Source organism: Uranotaenia lowii, chromosome 2, assembly GCF_029784155.1.
Source record: "Uranotaenia lowii strain MFRU-FL chromosome 2, ASM2978415v1, whole genome shotgun sequence".
Classification (NCBI taxonomy): Eukaryota; Metazoa; Arthropoda; class Insecta; order Diptera; family Culicidae; genus Uranotaenia; species Uranotaenia lowii.
This window is the reverse complement of record NC_073692.1, coordinates 43408255-43430474: the sequence shown is the minus strand read 5'-3', so window position 1 is coordinate 43430474 and position 22220 is coordinate 43408255. Positions and strand designations below refer to the sequence as shown.

Genomic DNA, 22220 nt, shown 5'->3' with positions numbered 1-22220 from the left:
CACGGCTTTCCACCTGTGTTGCTATGGTGTGTAGAGTACTAAATAAGCCGCCCTTAGTCCAGGAATGGAAGGTGGAAACAACCAAAAACTGTTGCTAAAAGGTTTTTCGTCTTTGCTGATCTCCCCTTTGCTTTCAGTTCACTTAAATAGCAGGGAGGTCGAAGTGGCGCTGTCATTGCAGCACGTCCGATGCACACAATACTGTATGTTGACAAACAAAATAACGTCACTTAGGCTTCGATCCGAAGCTGGACACTGACTCGGAAGCGAAGGGGCTGAATAAGTTGATTGATTTTGGCGTGAGAATCGATGCCGAACCATATTGGCTCGAAATGCCTCATTTAGGGCTCAGCGTTTATGTTTGTTTACTCTAGAAAAAATCAAAACACGTTGGCACGTTTCTAGCCAAATGGCAGCATCGGTTAGCTCGGTAAACGTATTGCTAAAATAGTTTGTCAATCTACTCCACTCTTGGTATACAATGTCAATCAAGTCAGCACTGAATCGGTTTGATCTTAGTTCGTTTTCAAACTTGTCTTGTGTTTGCTTTAAAAAGGGCGGTATAGCCTTTTTGGTTTACTTTATTTTAGGTATGCACGCCGAAATTAACAAACTGGCCTAATGTACCATGAGCACTGTGGAACTAAGGCATTGAATCAGGGCACACTTCATCGCCTTATCAAATAAATCAATTCATGTTGTGTCATTTTGAATCTTGACAGCAGAATATTGCAGCTGCAACTATTCCGATCAAACTGAGAACAGATACTACATTCTTATGTAGACATCCGACTTAGAATGTGTCGATAATTGGTTAAGTTTAACGGCTGAATGATCAGCTTTATGTTTGAAACTCGATACGTTCTGCCCCTACAAGCTTCCGATTTCATCTTTTTTCATCTTATATTATATCTCGTACAGAGACATCGAATATCCCAAGGAAATCATCTGCCGGCTTTGATAAACAGTACTACCACACTTACTGCAAGTCGTTGAAATCTTCATCAGCACTAATCTACGTCACTGTCATAGTTTCTAGGAAAAACAAAATTACGGAACGATTTCAATCTTCAATCTCATCATAAGATTGACGCTTAAAGGAACGAAAGCAAGAAAAAATCTTCCACCGGAATCTAATTTCTCGCATAATTGACAATAATGCTTGAACAAATCTAATTGAAGGGGTGTTTCCTGCATTCTCGGAACGTACGTGTATAGGGAAACACTCAAAGAGGATGTTCCATCAATTGGTATGCTATTAATAAGCTATTCCACTGGGTGGGATCGATAAATTGTCGACAGTATGACTAGAACTATTCAAAAGATGCTTTACAAACTGTTATCCTTCTTCTAAATAAAACGGAAATAACTTCGATTCCTGTTTTGTTACATGGGAAGTCCTCTTTTTCGGTCAAAACAAAAATAACCTCGATACAAAGAATAACTATGACGTGAAAAGATCCGAACAAGGGTGGAATTCCAATGAGATAAGATAAAAAAATCCACACCCTACTTGTAAATGGTCAGTTTGACATTCGTTTTGCTGTGGGGTGAATTGTTTTTTTCCTATTGAGCAGTCTTTTCCATTGATTTTATTATGGACTATGTTATGAACAAATTTACTTCATTTTTTCCATTTTCACTTAAAAAGTTGTGTTCATGATTACCCTCATCTCTGTTTATATTTACCCCGAGACTGGTACAATTTAATTTCAATTGTATCACAAAATCCCAAATCATAACATAATACTGAAAACAATAACAGTAATTAAAAATTCAGTTCTATTTACTAAATAAAACTTGAAAAATAAACCAATGAAAATAAAACTTGGAGGAACGGAAAAAATAGCAATTAATCTTTTTCTTTTGTATCGGGAGTTCAAACTCATCTTTTACGTTTTGGTTGTTTTCCTTTTCTTCCGTTTCTTTGTTTCGTTGCAGAACATTTTCATTTCAAGTTCTAACGATATTAAGGGGGGGGGGGGGGGGGGGTATTGTCTAACGGGTATAAAAAGAACACCATTTTCACGATTTTTTTCTCGAGCTATCGTTCAAACAAATGTATTCAATTTTTTTGCATTATACAAAGCATTGTTAAAAGAACATTTAGTAATTTTTTTGTAGAAAAATATTGAAAAATGAGCCGGTGACGGAGCACTTTCGAGGATGCCTTTTAGAAAACAGGATTTGCGGTGGGCACTGTATCTCAGCACAGAATCATTTGAAGTCAAAAAATCAGAGCAAAATATTTTTAATAGATGTTTTTCTGGACCCCAACGTTTTTATTTAACTTAAAAATTTTTTTATGAAATTTCTGTGGCTGTTTGAAGTGAAAACTACGATTTTTCACGAAAAAATCCGCCATTTTTCACCTGTAAAATCTCCCCAAAGTAAAAAAAAACAAAAAAGAAAAACGTTGGGGGTCTGGTATTTGATATGTAGGAAATGTGTTCCAAATTTGAAAAGAATCAGATAAGTAGTTTTCAAATGACGATGTCCACGGACTTTAAAAATCTGCTTTCGAGAAAAACGCGTTTCTGCTCTTGCTTCTTGCAGTGTTAGATAGGAGGAGATAAAGGCCTATAATTTCTACAGTTTTGTTTCAGTTGACTTGAAAATTTCACACAACATTCTTGAAATGTTTTACAATAAGAAAATAAAAAAATCGATTTTTTGAAAGTGTTAGACCCTAACCCCCCCCCCCCCTCCCCCTCCCTTAAGAAATGCTAACGAATTCACCTTAGGTAGGGGAAAGTGTTTCTACTCTTTTCGCGATTTCAAATCAATCCACACCCATAAAAGAGGTTGTAAAAATCTAATGCCTGTATAGCAAATCTCTGTGTCGAAAATGCGCTGAAAACTGTACTTTACCAAAGATGATATGATTGAAAACACTTCTGGCATAAAGACTCGAGCTCCCAAGCAAAATTATTCATAACCACTACATTCAAGCGAAACAAGAAAAACATTTTATGGGGTTTCATCCTAATGGATAATTCATCCCAAAATAATATAGTGAGAATCGAACTCACTGCAACATTCTAATCTCGGCTTGTCAGTCCGATATCTTACCCAGTGCACCATCTAAGTCGGATAACAAACAAGGGTTTTCTGTCATAGCGTTTTTGCCACTGCCGACTTACCAAAAAAAAACGCACTGCATTGGCCGTCTGCCGTTTGGCCGATGTTTTTTAATGGGAATATAATGTTGCACTAGTGTTGCACTGGTGCACCACTAGGTGCCGGCAAACTGTTTGTTTATTCGGACGGTGTTGCACTGGTTTTGACCTGTCGGAGTTCTGCTTACGGACGGTGGCCCACCGAAAATTTTGCCAGTGTTGCGAGAGAGCGTGTGAGTGAGTGAGATAGCAATACACTGGCGACGATTTGTGTTTGTTTTTATCGGGTACGGTGGAACACTCCACGAGTGGAGAAAACAAATACAGTATAAAACTAGAAACTGTTCTCTTTCGCCAGCCGGTTTACTGTTTACATACACAAGCACAGCTCATCTTGGCTGGTGGTTTCTTACCGTGTCGGTTGGAAACAAAGATTTTTTTCTAATCATTCGACAATATCCTTAGGCGTCGTACACAAATTACGTAACGCAAAAAATCTAGAACTTAGACCCCCTCTCCCCCCTATGTAACAATAAGTAACGTTTGATATGACTCCCCTTCTATAGTTACGTAACGCTAAATACCCCCCTTCTCGCATATTCAATTTTGAAATTTAAAGTAAAGTACACAAAAATTTATTTGATTTGAGTTACACTGCACATAAACACTGAATGAGCTGCAGTCGATGACGTGACAGTAAAATAAACATAACAGCAAAGCTCACTTCGTTTCATTCGCGCAGTGCGATTTTGCTGAATCAAATTTTATTTACAAAATACCGTCAACTGGGGCAACATGCAACAATTTTCATCTTCAATGGCTTCTAAAAAACTTATGTTCACAGTAAATCGTATCCTTTATGCATCAAAAGTTTTAAGGATGCTGAGGCATCAAATTGGGGGTAGTTAAAAAAATTATTGGTTTCTTCAGTTATTTTTAATTTTCTAAAAACATGCGATTTTCACACTCCTTAGGAAATGGGGTAACTTGCAAAAAACTTTGTTTTTAATGAAAAATCTTATGAACACGTACGAAAATACATAATTTTTAATATATTTGCGATGTCTTAAAGACCATTACGCATGACAACACCAATCGCAGTAGTTTTTGGGTCTGTAAAAACAAATTTTCACATTTTTTCTGAAAATAAGGATGCTGCATACATTTAGGGGTGAAATAATACTATGAAAAAATCTACAAGCTAAAATCATAAAAATAAATGTTTGGATGAATGAAATTTAAATGTTTACAAACGCGTGATGCAAAACATTCATATTCCAGCACATGGAAACGAGATTTACAAGGTATTTCTTCGATTTGCATTTTGTTGCATTTAACCCCAGACACCTAACTGAATTTTAAAAATATTCATTTAAAAAAATTGGGTGATTGTTCGAAAAATATTTTTACACCAACAATGTTGGTATAACATGAGGAAACCTGTAAAAAGTTTGTAGGTAATTTTATCAAGCTGATCCGTCATACTGGGTCAAGTTTTTTTCGGCATCAAAAAATTTTAAAATTTGTACATTTATTGCTCGATTTTTCAAATTTTACATAAAAATAAAAAAACTTAAGACATCTAGCTTAAGATGCGAGAAATTATGTCATCATCATTTTGTTATCATTAAAAGATAACTTTATTACAATACATTAAATTAAAAATTGATTCAATGTAGTGTTATATAAATGTTGCATCGAACCCCGCTGTTGCATGATGCCCCGTTTGACGGTACTTAACCACCATTGACGCTTTCGAACAAGGGGTGCGTAGATTTGCTCGCCAAAAAAAATTACAATTCTTTTCTTTGTTTTCCATTAATTTGTTACGTAACTGAACCAAGTACCCCCCCTCTCCCCTATGTAACAGCAAGTAACGCAGACTCAACCTTCCTCCTCCCCCCTACATGCGTTACGTAATTTGTGTACGACGCCTTACTGGCTGATTGTTCCATCCTGCTTTGTCTTGCGATGGGATATATGGTATGTTTTATTTGGTTTGGAAAGCTTGTTAATACGGGTCCGGCGTAGAATCTCATACCAATGATTTCATCTCAAAGGAGGTCCATTATTGGAGTAGAGTCTGATTTGTGGATGTAGGTACTCCGCCAACCATTATCGCACAATTATTTATCAATCTCTCGATGGGTTGATGGCCTTAAAATCCCTCTTCAATCTCCCAATTATCTTTACACTCTATTCTATTTTATCTATTTACTTTTTTTTTCACTTAATAATTCCGTTTCACACATATGAGTTTTATTTTTATCTTATTTTAAATCAAAATAAAAACATTTAAAAAAAACCTCATATTTACAACATGACAAAAATCCGAAAATCCCACATGAGGAAAAAACAGATAAGCCAAGTAAGTATCAAGTTTCACTGTTTTCAATTTCATAATCTGGATAAACTTTGAGAAATTATCGAAAAACATTTCTTTCCGAATAAACCAACATTCGAAAAGGAATCTTAACTTGGTTGAAAGAGCATGGCTGTTGAATGTATTCATACCTTCCAAACTATGGTATGTCTGTCAAGTTTTTCCCCAGATAATAAATATATTGCCGAAATCAAAAAACTTTGACTTTCATCTGGAAACCTGGACAAATATTCAAAGTTGAGAGAAACCAACTAACTATATTTGGATTATGAAAAAGGTGGAATAAAACTAGTGGACGTGGAATCAAAGGCAAAAGCATTATTCATAAAAGATGCAGTATTCGGAGGCATAAGTTCTGATATCGTTGACACAGTGCTTTTGAGTATTTCAAGGAAAAAATGCTTAAGCCGAAATTCACTAGAATGGTTAGCGACAGGGCTTTTCTTAAGTCAAAAAGTAAACAGAGGTGCATTCGCTGTATGTTTACTTCATCGATCAACAGAACACTATTCCGAAAATAACAACAAACTTTCCGAAAATCCAGTTGTCAAATGTGTGGTCTAACATCAGTTTCAGTTTCATCCCAAGTGAAAGCAAATCACAACTGATTTTACTGTACATGGCCTTGTAAACAACAAAAAAACAGTTATTTGAGTATAACATCCGTAGCTTGGCAGATAATCTTTGTGAACATTGCCAACCAATTGATTCGAATAGTCATATAATTAAAAATTGTATAATATCAAACGAAGTTTGAAGTTGGTTGAAGATCACATTGCAACAACGGTTGAAAATAATTACGAATTATCCGGAAAATATGTTGACGAATAAGACAAATGACAATAACAAACAGGAAAAAGCCAGCCTTTGGTTAGTAGCAAAAGCGATATCATATTTGATTAAATAAATCGCAAATGTCTCAGTTTGTATACGTTGCAAAAAGAAATTAAAGAAAATAGGTGGAACAACAAACATGCATTCTCTGCAAATTTCGGAAGTTGGCTGAAAAAAAATCAGGCCATGGAAAAACAATCGTTAATCCTATGCACTAAACACGACAAACCGAATCTGCCAGAACTGATAAATAGTTCTAGTAGTTTCCTTAGTAATGATTATTAACAAAGTTTCTTTGTTAAAATTCATAAAGCTTGAGACCAAGTGTGCAAATCTAATTTCATGTCCGTCGGCTGAACGGGAGACACACTACCGGCCTCGCTAAATATCGTAAGCGAACAAACGACCGCTTATTTCACAGCAGCTCAGCCGTCGTATGTGTGCGTCTAGTAGGGACAATGGGGAGAGATTGCCGACACGAAAAGGCATATCGACCGAGAGAGTGTCGCGCTTGCAATTATCGGCTACACATCTCCCCTTTACACAAAAAAAAAACAAAAGAAAAGAGAAACATCCCTATCGGTTCTTAATAAGTTTAGAAACACTCTTCTTGTTGGTCCTTCTGATCCAACGGAAATTCATCAAGTAAACCTCTAGAACACTCTTCATGTTGGTCCTCCCGATCCAACGAAAATTCATAAAGTGAACCTTCAGAACACTTTTCATGTTGGTCCTCCCGATCCAACGTCAATTCATAAAGTAAATCTTCAGAACACCTCAGTCGAAACTCCTTCAACGAGTGAAAAAAAAACCGAAGCTTATTAAAATTTCCTTTTTATTGGAGGAGCTTTAACAGTATTTTTGCATCTTATAACTAAAAGGCAGATGTTTCATTTTCATCAACGAGTATTCAAAACTTTGGTCTCTCATATCCAAGAAATTTTAGCTGCATATTTCATCTCAAATAAAAATTGGTACCCCAAATATTTATTGTTTCACAAATTTTAGCTTATCAATTCAACTCAAACCCGGTTAGAATATAATTTGGCCATCTTGAACTTACCTTGTTGATTTATCAAAATCAACTATTGGTCCTAAATCTTTCCAGCTATAAGATTAATAATCCCATTAAGGCTGGAACAAATATCAATTTCTTCTTTTGTCACCCCCCTTCGCACTTTCCGAAAAACCTGAATGAGGGAATAAATGAAATTTTAAGTATTTTATGTAAATTAAAAACTTTCCGAAAATCCAGTTGTCAAATGTGTGGTCTAACATCAGTTTCAGTTTCATCCCAAGTGAAAGCAAATCACAACTGATTTTACTGTACATGGCCTTGTAAACAACAAAAAAACAGTTATTTGAGTATAACATCCGTAGCTTGGCAGATAATCTTTGTGAACATTGCCAACCAATTGATTCGAATAGTCATATAATTAAAAATTGTATAATATCAAACGAAGTTTGAAGTTGGTTGAAGATCACATTGCAACAACGGTTGAAAATAATTACGAATTATCCGGAAAATATGTTGACGAATAAGACAAATGACAATAACAAACAGGAAAAAGCCAGCCTTTGGTTAGTAGCAAAAGCGATATCATATTTGATTAAATAAATCGCAAATGTCTCAGTTTGTATACGTTGCAAAAAGAAATTAAAGAAAATAGGTGGAACAACAAACATGCATTCTCTGCAAATTTCGGAAGTTGGCTGAAAAAAAATCAGGCCATGGAAAAACAATCGTTAATCCTATGCACTAAACACGACAAACCGAATCTGCCAGAACTGATAAATAGTTCTAGTAGTTTCCTTAGTAATGATTATTAACAAAGTTTCTTTGTTAAAATTCATAAAGCTTGAGACCAAGTGTGCAAATCTAATTTCATGTCCGTCGGCTGAACGGGAGACACACTACCGGCCTCGCTAAATATCGTAAGCGAACAAACGACCGCTTATTTCACAGCAGCTCAGCCGTCGTATGTGTGCGTCTAGTAGGGACAATGGGGAGAGATTGCCGACACGAAAAGGCATATCGACCGAGAGAGTGTCGCGCTTGCAATTATCGGCTACACATCTCCCCTTTACACAAAAAAAAAACAAAAGAAAAGAGAAACATCCCTATCGGTTCTTAATAAGTTTAGAAACACTCTTCTTGTTGGTCCTTCTGATCCAACGGAAATTCATCAAGTAAACCTCTAGAACACTCTTCATGTTGGTCCTCCCGATCCAACGAAAATTCATAAAGTGAACCTTCAGAACACTTTTCATGTTGGTCCTCCCGATCCAACGTCAATTCATAAAGTAAATCTTCAGAACACCTCAGTCGAAACTCCTTCAACGAGTGAAAAAAAAACCGAAGCTTATTAAAATTTCCTTTTTATTGGAGGAGCTTTAACAGTATTTTTGCATCTTATAACTAAAAGGCAGATGTTTCATTTTCATCAACGAGTATTCAAAACTTTGGTCTCTCATATCCAAGAAATTTTAGCTGCATATTTCATCTCAAATAAAAATTGGTACCCCAAATATTTATTGTTTCACAAATTTTAGCTTATCAATTCAACTCAAACCCGGTTAGAATATAATTTGGCCATCTTGAACTTACCTTGTTGATTTATCAAAATCAACTATTGGTCCTAAATCTTTCCAGCTATAAGATTAATAATCCCATTAAGGCTGGAACAAATATCAATTTCTTCTTTTGTCACCCCCCTTCGCACTTTCCGAAAAACCTGAATGAGGGAATAAATGAAATTTTAAGTATTTTATGTAAATTAAAAACTTTCCGAAAATCCAGTTGTCAAATGTGTGGTCTAACATCAGTTTCAGTTTCATCCCAAGTGAAAGCAAATCACAACTGATTTTACTGTACATGGCCTTGTAAACAACAAAAAAACAGTTATTTGAGTATAACATCCGTAGCTTGGCAGATAATCTTTGTGAACATTGCCAACCAATTGATTCGAATAGTCATATAATTAAAAATTGTATAATATCAAACGAAGTTTGAAGTTGGTTGAAGATCACATTGCAACAACGGTTGAAAATAATTACGAATTATCCGGAAAATATGTTGACGAATAAGACAAATGACAATAACAAACAGGAAAAAGCCAGCCTTTGGTTAGTAGCAAAAGCGATATCATATTTGATTAAATAAATCGCAAATGTCTCAGTTTGTATACGTTGCAAAAAGAAATTAAAGAAAATAGGTGGAACAACAAACATGCATTCTCTGCAAATTTCGGAAGTTGGCTGAAAAAAAATCAGGCCATGGAAAAACAATCGTTAATCCTATGCACTAAACACGACAAACCGAATCTGCCAGAACTGATAAATAGTTCTAGTAGTTTCCTTAGTAATGATTATTAACAAAGTTTCTTTGTTAAAATTCATAAAGCTTGAGACCAAGTGTGCAAATCTAACTTCATGTCCGTCGGCTGAACGGGAGACACACTACCGGCCTCGCTAAATATCGTAAGCGAACAAACGACCGCTTATTTCACAGCAGCTCAGCCGTCGTATGTGTGCGTCTAGTAGGGACAATGGGGAGAGATTGCCGACACGAAAAGGCATATCGACCGAGAGAGTGTCGCGCTTGCAATTATCGGCTACACATCTCCCCTTTACACAAAAAAAAACAAAAGAAAAGAGAAACATCCCTATCGGTTCTTAATAAGTTTAGAAACACTCTTCTTGTTGGTCCTTCTGATCCAACGGAAATTCATCAAGTAAACCTCTAGAACACTCTTCATGTTGGTCCTCCCGATCCAACGAAAATTCATAAAGTGAACCTTCAGAACACTTTTCATGTTGGTCCTCCCGATCCAACGTCAATTCATAAAGTAAATCTTCAGAACACCTCAGTCGAAACTCCTTCAACGAGTGAAAAAAAAACCGAAGCTTATTAAAATTTCCTTTTTATTGGAGGAGCTTTAACAGTATTTTTGCATCTTATAACTAAAAGGCAGATGTTTCATTTTCATCAACGAGTATTCAAAACTTTGGTCTCTCATATCCAAGAAATTTTAGCTGCATATTTCATCTCAAATAAAAATTGGTACCCCAAATATTTATTGTTTCACAAATTTTAGCTTATCAATTCAACTCAAACCCGGTTAGAATATAATTTGGCCATCTTGAACTTACCTTGTTGATTTATCAAAATCAACTATTGGTCCTAAATCTTTCCAGCTATAAGATTAATAATCCCATTAAGGCTGGAACAAATATCAATTTCTTCTTTTGTCACCCCCCTTCGCACTTTCCGAAAAACCTGAATGAGGGAATAAATGAAATTTTAAGTATTTTATGTAAATTAAAAACTTTCCGAAAATCCAGTTGTCAAATGTGTGGTCTAACATCAGTTTCAGTTTCATCCCAAGTGAAAGCAAATCACAACTGATTTTACTGTACATGGCCTTGTAAACAACAAAAAAACAGTTATTTGAGTATAACATCCGTAGCTTGGCAGATAATCTTTGTGAACATTGCCAACCAATTGATTCGAATAGTCATATAATTAAAAATTGTATAATATCAAACGAAGTTTGAAGTTGGTTGAAGATCACATTGCAACAACGGTTGAAAATAATTACGAATTATCCGGAAAATATGTTGACGAATAAGACAAATGACAATAACAAACAGGAAAAAGCCAGCCTTTGGTTAGTAGCAAAAGCGATATCATATTTGATTAAATAAATCGCAAATGTCTCAGTTTGTATACGTTGCAAAAAGAAATTAAAGAAAATAGGTGGAACAACAAACATGCATTCTCTGCAAATTTCGGAAGTTGGCTGAAAAAAAATCAGGCCATGGAAAAACAATCGTTAATCCTATGCACTAAACACGACAAACCGAATCTGCCAGAACTGATAAATAGTTCTAGTAGTTTCCTTAGTAATGATTATTAACAAAGTTTCTTTGTTAAAATTCATAAAGCTTGAGACCAAGTGTGCAAATCTAACTTCATGTCCGTCGGCTGAACGGGAGACACACTACCGGCCTCGCTAAATATCGTAAGCGAACAAACGACCGCTTATTTCACAGCAGCTCAGCCGTCGTATGTGTGCGTCTAGTAGGGACAATGGGGAGAGATTGCCGACACGAAAAGGCATATCGACCGAGAGAGTGTCGCGCTTGCAATTATCGCCTACACATCTCCCCTTTACACAAAAAAAAACAAAAGAAAAGAGAAACATCCCTATCGGTTCTTAATAAGTTTAGAAACACTCTTCTTGTTGGTCCTTCTGATCCAACGGAAATTCATCAAGTAAACCTCTAGAACACTCTTCATGTTGGTCCTCCCGATCCAACGAAAATTCATAAAGTGAACCTTCAGAACACTTTTCATGTTGGTCCTCCCGATCCAACGTCAATTCATAAAGTAAATCTTCAGAACACCTCAGTCGAAACTCCTTCAACGAGTGAAAAAAAAACCGAAGCTTATTAAAATTTCCTTTTTATTGGAGGAGCTTTAACAGTATTTTTGCATCTTATAACTAAAAGGCAGATGTTTCATTTTCATCAACGAGTATTCAAAACTTTGGTCTCTCATATCCAAGAAATTTTAGCTGCATATTTCATCTCAAATAAAAATTGGTACCCCAAATATTTATTGTTTCACAAATTTTAGCTTATCAATTCAACTCAAACCCGGTTAGAATATAATTTGGCCATCTTGAACTTACCTTGTTGATTTATCAAAATCAACTATTGGTCCTAAATCTTTCCAGCTATAAGATTAATAATCCCATTAAGGCTGGAACAAATATCAATTTCTTCTTTTGTCACCCCCCTTCGCACTTTCCGAAAAACCTGAATGAGGGAATAAATGAAATTTTAAGTATTTTATGTAAATTAAAAAAAAATCGAAAGATATCAGCACCAAAAAACAAATTTCGGAAGATGGGAGTCATTTGACCTGTAGTATTCTTGGTTTTATTGAATATTTCGTAAAAAAAACTATTTGATTTATAGGTTTTGTGCAATGATGTAGTATGCAATTTTGTTGCATACAAACTTTCGTGCAATTTTATTCCATTTCATTTGTTTTTCGCATTTTTTTTCATTATCCCCCACCCCCCCCCCCCCCCCCACGCGATGGAGGTTCCAACTCTGAGTGACAAAAGAAGGATTTCAAATTTGTTCCGGCCTAAGGACATAAAAACTGAAAATTACATAGTTGTGGTCAACATAAAGTGCTTAAAGTGTAGAACAATGATCGTTTTATGTTAAAAAAAGTTTAATTTTTTAAATGAAATTTCAAATACATGTTGAAAATTTCTATACATGACTTTTGTGTAAACCTGGATAAAACTGTCGAAAACATGATACTTTACCTATCCGTTTTTTCTTATGTTATGCTTCATTTTTTGCGAACATGAGAAGAAGCTAAGTGTTTTATGAGAAAACCATTAAACCAGTAACCAGTGTTCCGAAAATCACTCGGAAGAAACGCTTATGATAGGTTTCTGGAAACATTCAAAGCTGATTGCTGCTGCCTGTTGTTCCCTAGAGAATAGGCAGAGCGACAATGCGAAGTCAATGTAAACAAGATTCAAAAGCGAGAGCGGATTCGCATCTAAGTCGATCTCTCAAGCTCACTACCTGGTGTATCAGAAGTGATTGAGACACTTACTGATACAAGATCCAATTCGAAAATCCACCCACTCACTCACTCAAACTCAATCAATGCGGCCTTGCATCGGTTCATACTGCCTGCGTACTTTCTGGCAAAGCGGCAGATACATATGTTCATACATACTGCCTGCGTGTTTGAATGGCTATTTGCTCTTCCCCAACAACAGCAACAACAAAGCAAGATGTATCAGGCAGACAGTATTCGATCATCGATCAGTAAACGAGTGAGTGAGTGAGTGATTGAGCAAGAAAAGTTATTGACTGAAAGAAGAAACTGAAAATCAGGTAGCCCCTCACTCAGTTGAGAATTCCAACTGGAGAACAAACGTCTCTCTTTCAAATTTTATTTCTTTGATTCTCGGAGCAGCGCTGTCGAACACAATCTTTGCCCCGCTGGGAGATAAACCAACCTACAATTTCGGTTTTGCATTCGCTGTTGAAAACGTTTCAGTGTCTCTCATGAGAATTGAGTGATTTTCGGAACACTGCCAGTAACACCATTTCGAAACAAAAAATCTGAATCTATTCAAAAGTATTTAAAATTGGCAGGCTTGCCTTGCTAGAGCTTTCAATAATTTCATATAATGTTTTTGCCAAAGTCAATTAAATCAACAACTTATTGGCTATACATAGCAGCTTTTTGCGAGTTTTTTTTCATCCTAGGGGAGATAAGGGCATAATGGCCACCTTAAGGAAAACGCTTATAACAATAGAAATTAGCTATAATATGGAGGTTACATTATTGTTTCGTAATCAGACACTTAAAAAGCCTATTTCCTAAGGGGCTGAAACTTGAAAAACTAGATGAAAACGTTAAAAAATGCATTTTAAAACTTTTGCCGAAAGCTGAAAACCACCCACTGTAGGGGCATAATGAGGACCCCCCCTGGGGCAATATAAGCACCATTAATCAGAGCACGATGAGCCTTTTCTGCTGGGGAACTTAGCAGCGAATTCAACTCAATGAAGTCAGGTGAGTCGTAGATTCATAAAAAAAGCAATAACAAAATAATCTAGGTCAGTTTGTAGATTACAAGCAATTTACACACGCTCATACATTATGTTTCTGGTGCTTTGTTTGGCGGATGATGCTACTAGCCGTATAATGTAACAATCAAAAAAATCGATCATGAATTGTAAATGGAAAGAATCACCTCGAACAGAAATCGAACTTTTGTCTTTTGATTACCTCTCCGACACCTTACCAATAGGCTAAATTGTCGGGTGTAAACTATTTAGTCAATTTGTGGCTCTATAAATCAATTTTAATTCACTGCTAGATTCTACGGCAGAAAATGCTCATCGTGCCTTGATCAGTGGTGCTCTATATGCCTCGAGTCAACAAATATAATTAAAAAACGTGTTTTAAATTTGATAAAAGTGAAAAATCTAAAATTTTATGATGGTAAAAATTAAGAAACAATGTGTACATCATGTTGCAGTGCGTACATTATTCAAAGATCAAGGTTATTTTAAGATCATAAGAGCTTATTTCGTGATGCTCAAAAATTATAATATTTTCGTCACTTGAGAACCTAGCGGATTTTTTTTTTAATATCTCTGTAAAGATGATAAGAAGATTCCTGTTTTTGTGAAAAATTAAGGCTATAGGAAATTCGAAACAAATCCTCATGAATATTTATTTTAAAAAATACGTACTTTTGTAGAAAAGAGTAGTGCTTATTATGCCCTCAGTGCTCATTATGCCCTTATCTCTCTTACGTGTTTAATCGTTTTCAAATTGGCAGTCAAATATATTGGAAATATTTTTTCGGTATAACATTGAATATCTTTTCTAAAGAACAAGTTGCCATCAAATGTAGGTAATGTAAGAACCAAGGAATATTTTAGTTAAAAGTTTCTTACAAAATTAAAACTCGTTGTGCTAATTCAGTACTGCTTGAATTGCATTCAAAAATTTATTGCTTTTTTCAGAAGTAGAAACATCCATAATAAAAAGTTATGGGAGGTGTAAAAATCTATAAATTTGAAATTTCCATACAAAGGTACATGTTTAACCTTCCAAAGTCGTTCGGGTCAATATGACCCGAAGCGCACATTTAAATCATCATAACTCTTCGAGAAAAAATCGCAAAAATTTGATTTTAGAAACCTCCCTGGGGAATCACGAAATACACAATCTGTAGTACCAGGCAACTTCCTTTGACCACCGGAAGTGCTCCCTCAAAAAAATCCGTAATTAGGCTGTTCGGGTCTATATGACCCGAGAGTTTGCGTAAGTTCCCCTGGCCGCAAATATTGACCGATTTCGATAAATTTTAATTCATTATATAGATAATTTATTCTAGTTTCTCAATATTGAAAAATAAAGTCGAAATATTTTACGAAATCACCAGTAGCTGATTCCGAATGAAAAAAGTCCCGAAAAAGAGCTTTTTTTAGAATGCCTATAACTTGAGACAGGTTTCAAATATTGCGCTGATTTTATAATATTTGGAATTGTCAAGAATAAATCTATCCATAGATGTATAATTTTTTGGTGGTCCAAAGGAAGTTTCGGCCGCTATCCCGGAACTTCCGGTAGAAAAAATTCTTTCCTCAAAAAAGTCACCCAATTTTGGCTTTGCATTGCTGTATCTCGGTTAACAATGGATCGATTCTCTAAATTCAAATTTTAGTTTTTTTTCGTTAACTTTATTATTATTTTCGTAGAACATAGTTGGTTCCTCAAAAAACTCAGTTGTTCAGTATATGGTAATGAAACTCACATCTTTTTTGTCATTTTTCAAACTCCCCCTCGTGTCGGTGGGTTTACGCGATTTTGTTAGCGTGATTTCTCTAAAATTTGAACTCAAATTGGTCACTTTTTATATACCTAGAGATTCATTAGAATCTCCTCTTTCGATTGACATACATTTTGTGTGGTGTTTTGAAAATTTGTAGCAACGTTTTTCGAATTTACTGAAAGCTGCCAGATTTCAACCAGTTTGGTCCACGTTTTCAACAGGTTGGTGTACAAATCTCGCACCCCTCACGTAGCTGCGGGAGAAACAAATCCTTTAGCTCTCTTTTTGTCGCTCACCAAATCTACCACCCAACCCAGCAGCAGGAGGAACTGCCGTCTCGCCGCGTGGTTTGTTGATTGATTGTGCTGATGCTGATAACGAAATGAATGCTTTATTGTTGTAGGAATTGCGTGAATCTTTTATGATTTAATATTTTAATGGATGGGCAACATTTCTAAAGTTCACGTCCATGATTTCAGATTCAGATTCAGATTACAGATTTCAGATTGCAGATTTCAGATTTCAGATTCAGATATCAGATTTAAATTTCAAGATCCGATTTCAGATTCAGATTTCAGATTAAGATTCAGATCTCAGATTCAGATTTCAGATTTCAGATACAAATTTCAGATTCAGATTTCAGATTCAGATTTCAAATTCAGATTTCAGATTCAGATTTTAGATTCAGATTTCAGATTCAGATTTCATATTCAGATTTCATATTCAGATTTCAGATTCAGATTTCAGATTCAGATTTCAGATTCAGATTTCAGATTCAGATTTCAGATTCAGATTTCAGATTCAGATTTCAGATTCAGATTTCAGATTCAGATTTCAGATTCAGATTCAGATTTCAGATTCAGATTTTAGATTCAGATTTCAGATTCAGATTTCAGATTCAGATTTCAGATTCAGATTTCAGATTCAGATTTCAGATTCAGATTTCAGATTCAGATTTCAGATTCAGATTTCAGATTCAGATTTCAGATTCAGATTTCAGATTCAGATTTCAGATTCAGATTTCAGATTCAGATTTCAGATTCAGATTTCAGATTCAGATTTCAGATTCAGATTTCAGATTCAGATTTCAGATTCAGATTTCAGATTCAGATTTCAGATTCAGATTTCAGATTCAGATTTCAGATTCAGATTTCAGATTCAGATTTCAGATTCAGATTTCAGATTCAGATTTCAGATTCAGATTTCAGATTCAGATTTCAGATTCAGATTTCAGATTCAGATTTCAGATTCAGATTCAGATTTCAGATTCAGATTTTAGATTCAGATTTCAGATTCAGATTTCAGATTCAGATTTCAGATTCAGATTTCAGATTCAGATTTCAGATTCAGATTTCAGATTCAGATTTCAGATTCAGATTTCAGATTCAGATTTCAGATTCAGATTTCAGATTCAGATTTCAGATTCAGATTTCAGATTCAGATTTCAGATTCAGATTTCAGATTCAGATTTCAGATTCAGATTTCAGATTCAGATTTCAGATTCAGATTTCAGATTCAGATTTCAGATTCAGATTTCAGATTCAGATTTCAGATTCAGATTTCAGATTCAGATTTCAGATTCAGATTTCGATTTCAGATTCAGATTTCAGATTCTAATTTCAGATTCCGATTTCTGATAAAAGTTTCTGATTAAAATTTCAGAATATTTGTTACTTGAATCATAGATTTTGTGTCTCCTGCAGTAGACACTGCTTGAAATAAAAGAAAAGAATCATGATAACATTCAAAACAAATGTATCACTGAAGAATTCTAAAATTCAGAAAATTCAGAAAAGAATCATGATAACATTCAAAACAAATGTATCACTGAAGAATTCTAATGATAAAATATCTAAAAAGATTCAAGAAGCTTATTTCAATTTGGAAAAATAATCTTTCTCTATTTTAAACTCAAAACATTTACTACGCTAAGAGGCATCAGCATCAGCACAATCAATCAACAAACCACGCGGCGAGACGGCAGTTCCTCCTGCTGCTGGGTTGGGTGGTAGATTTGGTGAGCGACAAAAAGAGAGCTAAAGGATTTGTTTCTCCCGCAGCTACGTGAGGGGTGCGAGATTTGTACACCAACCTGTTGAAAACGTGGACCAAACTGGTTGAAATCTGGCAGCTTTCAGTAAATTCGAAAAACGTTGCTACAAATTTTCAAAACACCACACAAAATGTATGTCAATCGAAAGAGGAGATTCTAATGAATCTCTAGGTATATAAAAAGTGACCAATTTGAGTTCAAATTTTAGAGAAATCACGCTAACAAAATCGCGTAAACCCACCGACACGAGGGGGAGTTTGAAAAATGACAAAAAAGATGTGAGTTTCATTACCATATACTGAACAACTGAGTTTTTTGAGGAACCAACTATGTTCTACGAAAATAATAATAAAGTTAACGAAAAAAAACTAAAATTTGAATTTAGAGAATCGATCCATTGGTAACCGAGATACAGCAATGCAAAGCCAAAATTGGGTGACTTTTTTGAGGAAAGAATTTTTTCTACCGGAAGTTCCGGGATAGCGGCCAAAACTTCCTTTGGACCACCAAAAAATTATACATCTATGGATAGATTAATTCTTGACAACTCCAAATATTATAAAATCAGCGCAATATTTGAAACCTGTCTCAAGTTATAGGCATTCTGAAAAGAGCTCTTTTTCGGGACTTTTTTCATTCGGAATCAGCTACTGGTGATTTCGTAAAATATTTCGACTTTATTTTTCAATATTGAGAAACTAGAATAAATTATCTATATAATGAATTAAAATTCATCGAAATCGGTCAATATTTGCGGCCAGGAGAACGTACGTAAACTGCAGGTCAAATTTATCAAAAATAGATTTGTACGGAAATTTTGCGAACGGCTTTGGAAGGTTAAAAAAAACTTACTTGTATTGCACTAACTATCAGCAAACTCCACGGTGCGGTCCACGGACAGCACTGACACAGTTTCGCCAGCACCGCCCTGGCATCCTTCCGTTTCCGCCGCTTCCGGTTATTCCGGACAAACTTATCCACCACTTTGGCATCGCACTGAGATTTTCCTTTTCCACCGATATTTTTTTTGTTGGGTGATCGAGGCTTACTTTTCCTATGACTACTAGATTCACTTGCTCTACTAGTTCTCTTATCCGGTTGTCCCTTTTCCAGGTCGATTGAGTAGATCTTCGGCTTGGCCGAAACCGGAGGACAACAGAGAAGTTCATTTTCAACACTAGATTCACTTTCACTTTCCTTCCGGAGGAACGGCTCCGAGGGGTCTTCACTTAGCGGGGGTTTCCCGTCATCTGGTTTTGGATGTTCCGCTCTCTCGTTCTCGCTCCAGGCTCCGTTTCCGGGTAAGCCTAGAGCCGTTGAGAGCACGTTCTGTGTCGAGCTTGATGACGGAGCAACGCGAGATTTTTGCTTTTCCATCACGAAATTGGGACGAAATTCTTCGGAATTGACCTACTGGGAATTTGTTTGCGTTTATTCGATGCGCAATCCGCGACATTCGCTATCTAATCAGCGTCGCCGCGCGCCTTCGAATGCAAAGTTTGATTAGTCGGTTCAGAGCCATTGTGAGGCGCTTAAATAATAATAAGTAGCATTGCTAGCTGTCGATAATGGCGGCTAAACCAAATAGTCTGGTGAATTCGCTGACAGTGACTAAATTAACATGCATTCTGTCACCTTTACCTCCAGCAGCCGTTTTGCCCCTTCTTTAGTACGACAAAGCGTTACATTTACACAAAGAGCATGGCTAAGTAAGTTCTTGCCTTTTTAGCGTGAAGGGCTGCCAAGGTCTTAGCTCACCAATCAATTAATCTCGCAACCGATAATTGGTTCTTTTGTTACCGGGAATCATTCAATGATGCTGCTGATCAATCAGCTGATGATTCGACGTTTTCTGCCTCAATGGAAAAGCGGGCGTGAACTTGAAATTCTTCACGAACGGGAACGGGAAAATTCGAATGTTTACATTTTGCTATTCCACCCACTTCTCGAGGTCGATGAATTTGTTTACTCGTTCCAGATCCAGCTTCCTAGAGCGAATTCGATTCCGTTAAACTATCTATGTCATAAGAAATCCAATTAGGACTAATCGTCGATCGTTTATCTAAAGATGATTCATCTGAGAATTCCTTCGCGTGGACCTGAGATGACTAGACTATTGATTAGCGAGAGTGCAGGTACTAACTCTGAGCCATCAAGGGACTTGGTTCAAGTTGCCACCACCGTTAAATAAACTTAGCCAAGATTCGCGAACTAAGATAACCTTGTGACTGTGAGGTGATTCAATGTGCGCGGCTTTGATTGATCTCCTCTAGAGGGTGCAGCTCGCATCAGCAGCTTCATGACTGTTTACATCGTTCCATGATCGGTTTGACTATACCGGAGATTGCCTGTAAATCAGACGAAAAATATAAACAAAATTAGTTCAGTGTAGGTTATTTCGTTGGCTTAAAATAATCGAGTAAAATTCAAATCAGCAATGTGGTCAAAGGGCAAGAACCGTGAAATAGTCCATAATCATCTCTGTTGGCCCGTAGAGTACCTCCCATGCATTTCATTATCATCGGCTTTGTTTCAACTAACTGATAATTTCCAGCCGAATGTCGCGTGTTTCTCAGAAATAGCAATCAGAAGAAGCTCCGAAAAAAAATAATGCCAGTCCGTGAATCTCGGATTAAGACATCCAAGGAAAAAAAAACGCCAAATAAATGGCGGTATTCATCGCTATATCGTGATCATGTCATGAATGGCTTAACCCATATGTTGGAACGCCACAAAAACCGACCATTCATCAGCGGATGAAAAAACAGAAAAAATAAGCACCAGTTCCGATTGAGGAACCGCTCGCCAAATTACCCGGGTCGTCTCAATGTCTGCATGGAAAATAAACAACGTATCGACAACTTGTTATTACTTTTATCCAGTTGAGCTGATCACACCCAAATACTCTTGTTGAGAGAAATGACAACACATCGCAATAAATCACTTTGTAGATGGTCAAGATGAAAAAAAAATCTGTCAACGGAGTTACCGCTGTTGACGTTTATGGAGTGCGAATCATACTTCTGTATGGTGCTGATGATTAAGTTCACTTGTTATAAAGACAATGTACATATGATCTCGGTAGGTGATCATAAAAAAACGCACCTTTACCTTGATCTAGGTTGAGTTATGAAGAGATGGAAACAATTGTTGCAATCAGCATTTCTTTTGCAAACAACATTCTTATAAATTTTTATCATTTTGTGTAATTTTTGAAAATTATTTAAAAAATTTGTATGTTATATTTGCATGTTTTGGGTCTTTTTCGTGTAATTTATGTATCATTTTTGAGTAATATTTCCTGAGTATACTTTGGCCTCAATTGATAGAAAACTGTTACCAAAATGAGCAATCAAATACAAAATGATAGCATCAAAGCATCAATACGTCGAAATATTTGAATTCGTTTGTTTTCGAGGTAGCAAAACAAGGCATTGATGATACCTTATTATTTTGAAAACAAAAAATGAAAATTTTTTAAGCGTTGAAATTTAAACTTACTGAAAACAAACAAGGAACTCAGCATAGTGAGGGATAACTTTGGTTTGATATCTCTGCCATAACTAAACTAGGCTTCGTAAAGGTATTATCGAATCGATGAGAAATTAACAAGTAAAATCAATCTTACGATTTTGGTTTCACTGATCGTTTTTTTAAAACCTCGTTTAGACAGGAGTTTTGAGAGCACAACGATGCCAAATTTTGGTCCTATTGAAAACCAAAAAGTGGCATCGTTATGCCCTCAAAAACCCCTTTGCAACAAAAGCTAAAGGAGGCTTCATCGTTAAAGTTTCAGAGAAACCTACACTTGGTATAACACACCAGTATGAAAAACGAGACCCAAATTTTATCAATTATTCGGCCAAAATGAAACCGAATTTAAATTTCAAGGCATGATAGAGAAATAAGGTATAAAATTATCATTTGTCGTTTTTGTATAATTTTAGTGCGGACGAACTGTTCGTCCGCACTACAAGTTCACACTTGTGGGGCGGACCACGCTAAGCCTGCTAATGTGTTGTGGTAGATGCAACTCTATCTGTATCTACCACTTCATAGTAGTAGGCTCGTGAGGAACAAAAATTTGATATGTGATGGTAATGCTTCTAAACAAATTCTACTCGCTCATTTTCACCATCTTTCACTACTTCTAACCTTCTATCCATATGTATAAAAATTTCACAATCTCTAGATGTCCCTACTAAAAAGGACATCACAATTCACCGCTAGGCTGATAAATCAAAATACAAATTATGTATAATTTTAAAGTAAATTATGAAAATTTTTTGTGTAATTTTAGTGTCTTTTTTGTGTTATTTTTGTGTAATTTTTGTGTCATTTTGTATAATTTTTGTGTCATTTTTATGTCAGTTTTGAATAATTTTTGTGTATTTTTTGTGTAATTTTTGTGTAATTTTTATGTACATTTTGTGTAA

At 35.8% G+C, this 22220-nt stretch overlaps 1 protein-coding gene across 1 annotated transcript in view; it reads right to left on the bottom strand.

Annotated features, from left to right (window-relative positions):
* LOC129741326 (uncharacterized) overlaps positions 1-22220 on the bottom strand; it is a 106762-nt gene that overhangs the window by 68984 nt on the left and 15558 nt on the right. The window contains exon 2 of the mRNA XM_055733046.1: positions 18637-20132. Within this exon, the coding sequence (XP_055589021.1) occupies positions 18637-19161 (525 nt within the window). The 5' untranslated portion in view covers positions 19162-20132. The remainder of the gene's footprint in view (positions 1-18636; positions 20133-22220) is intronic.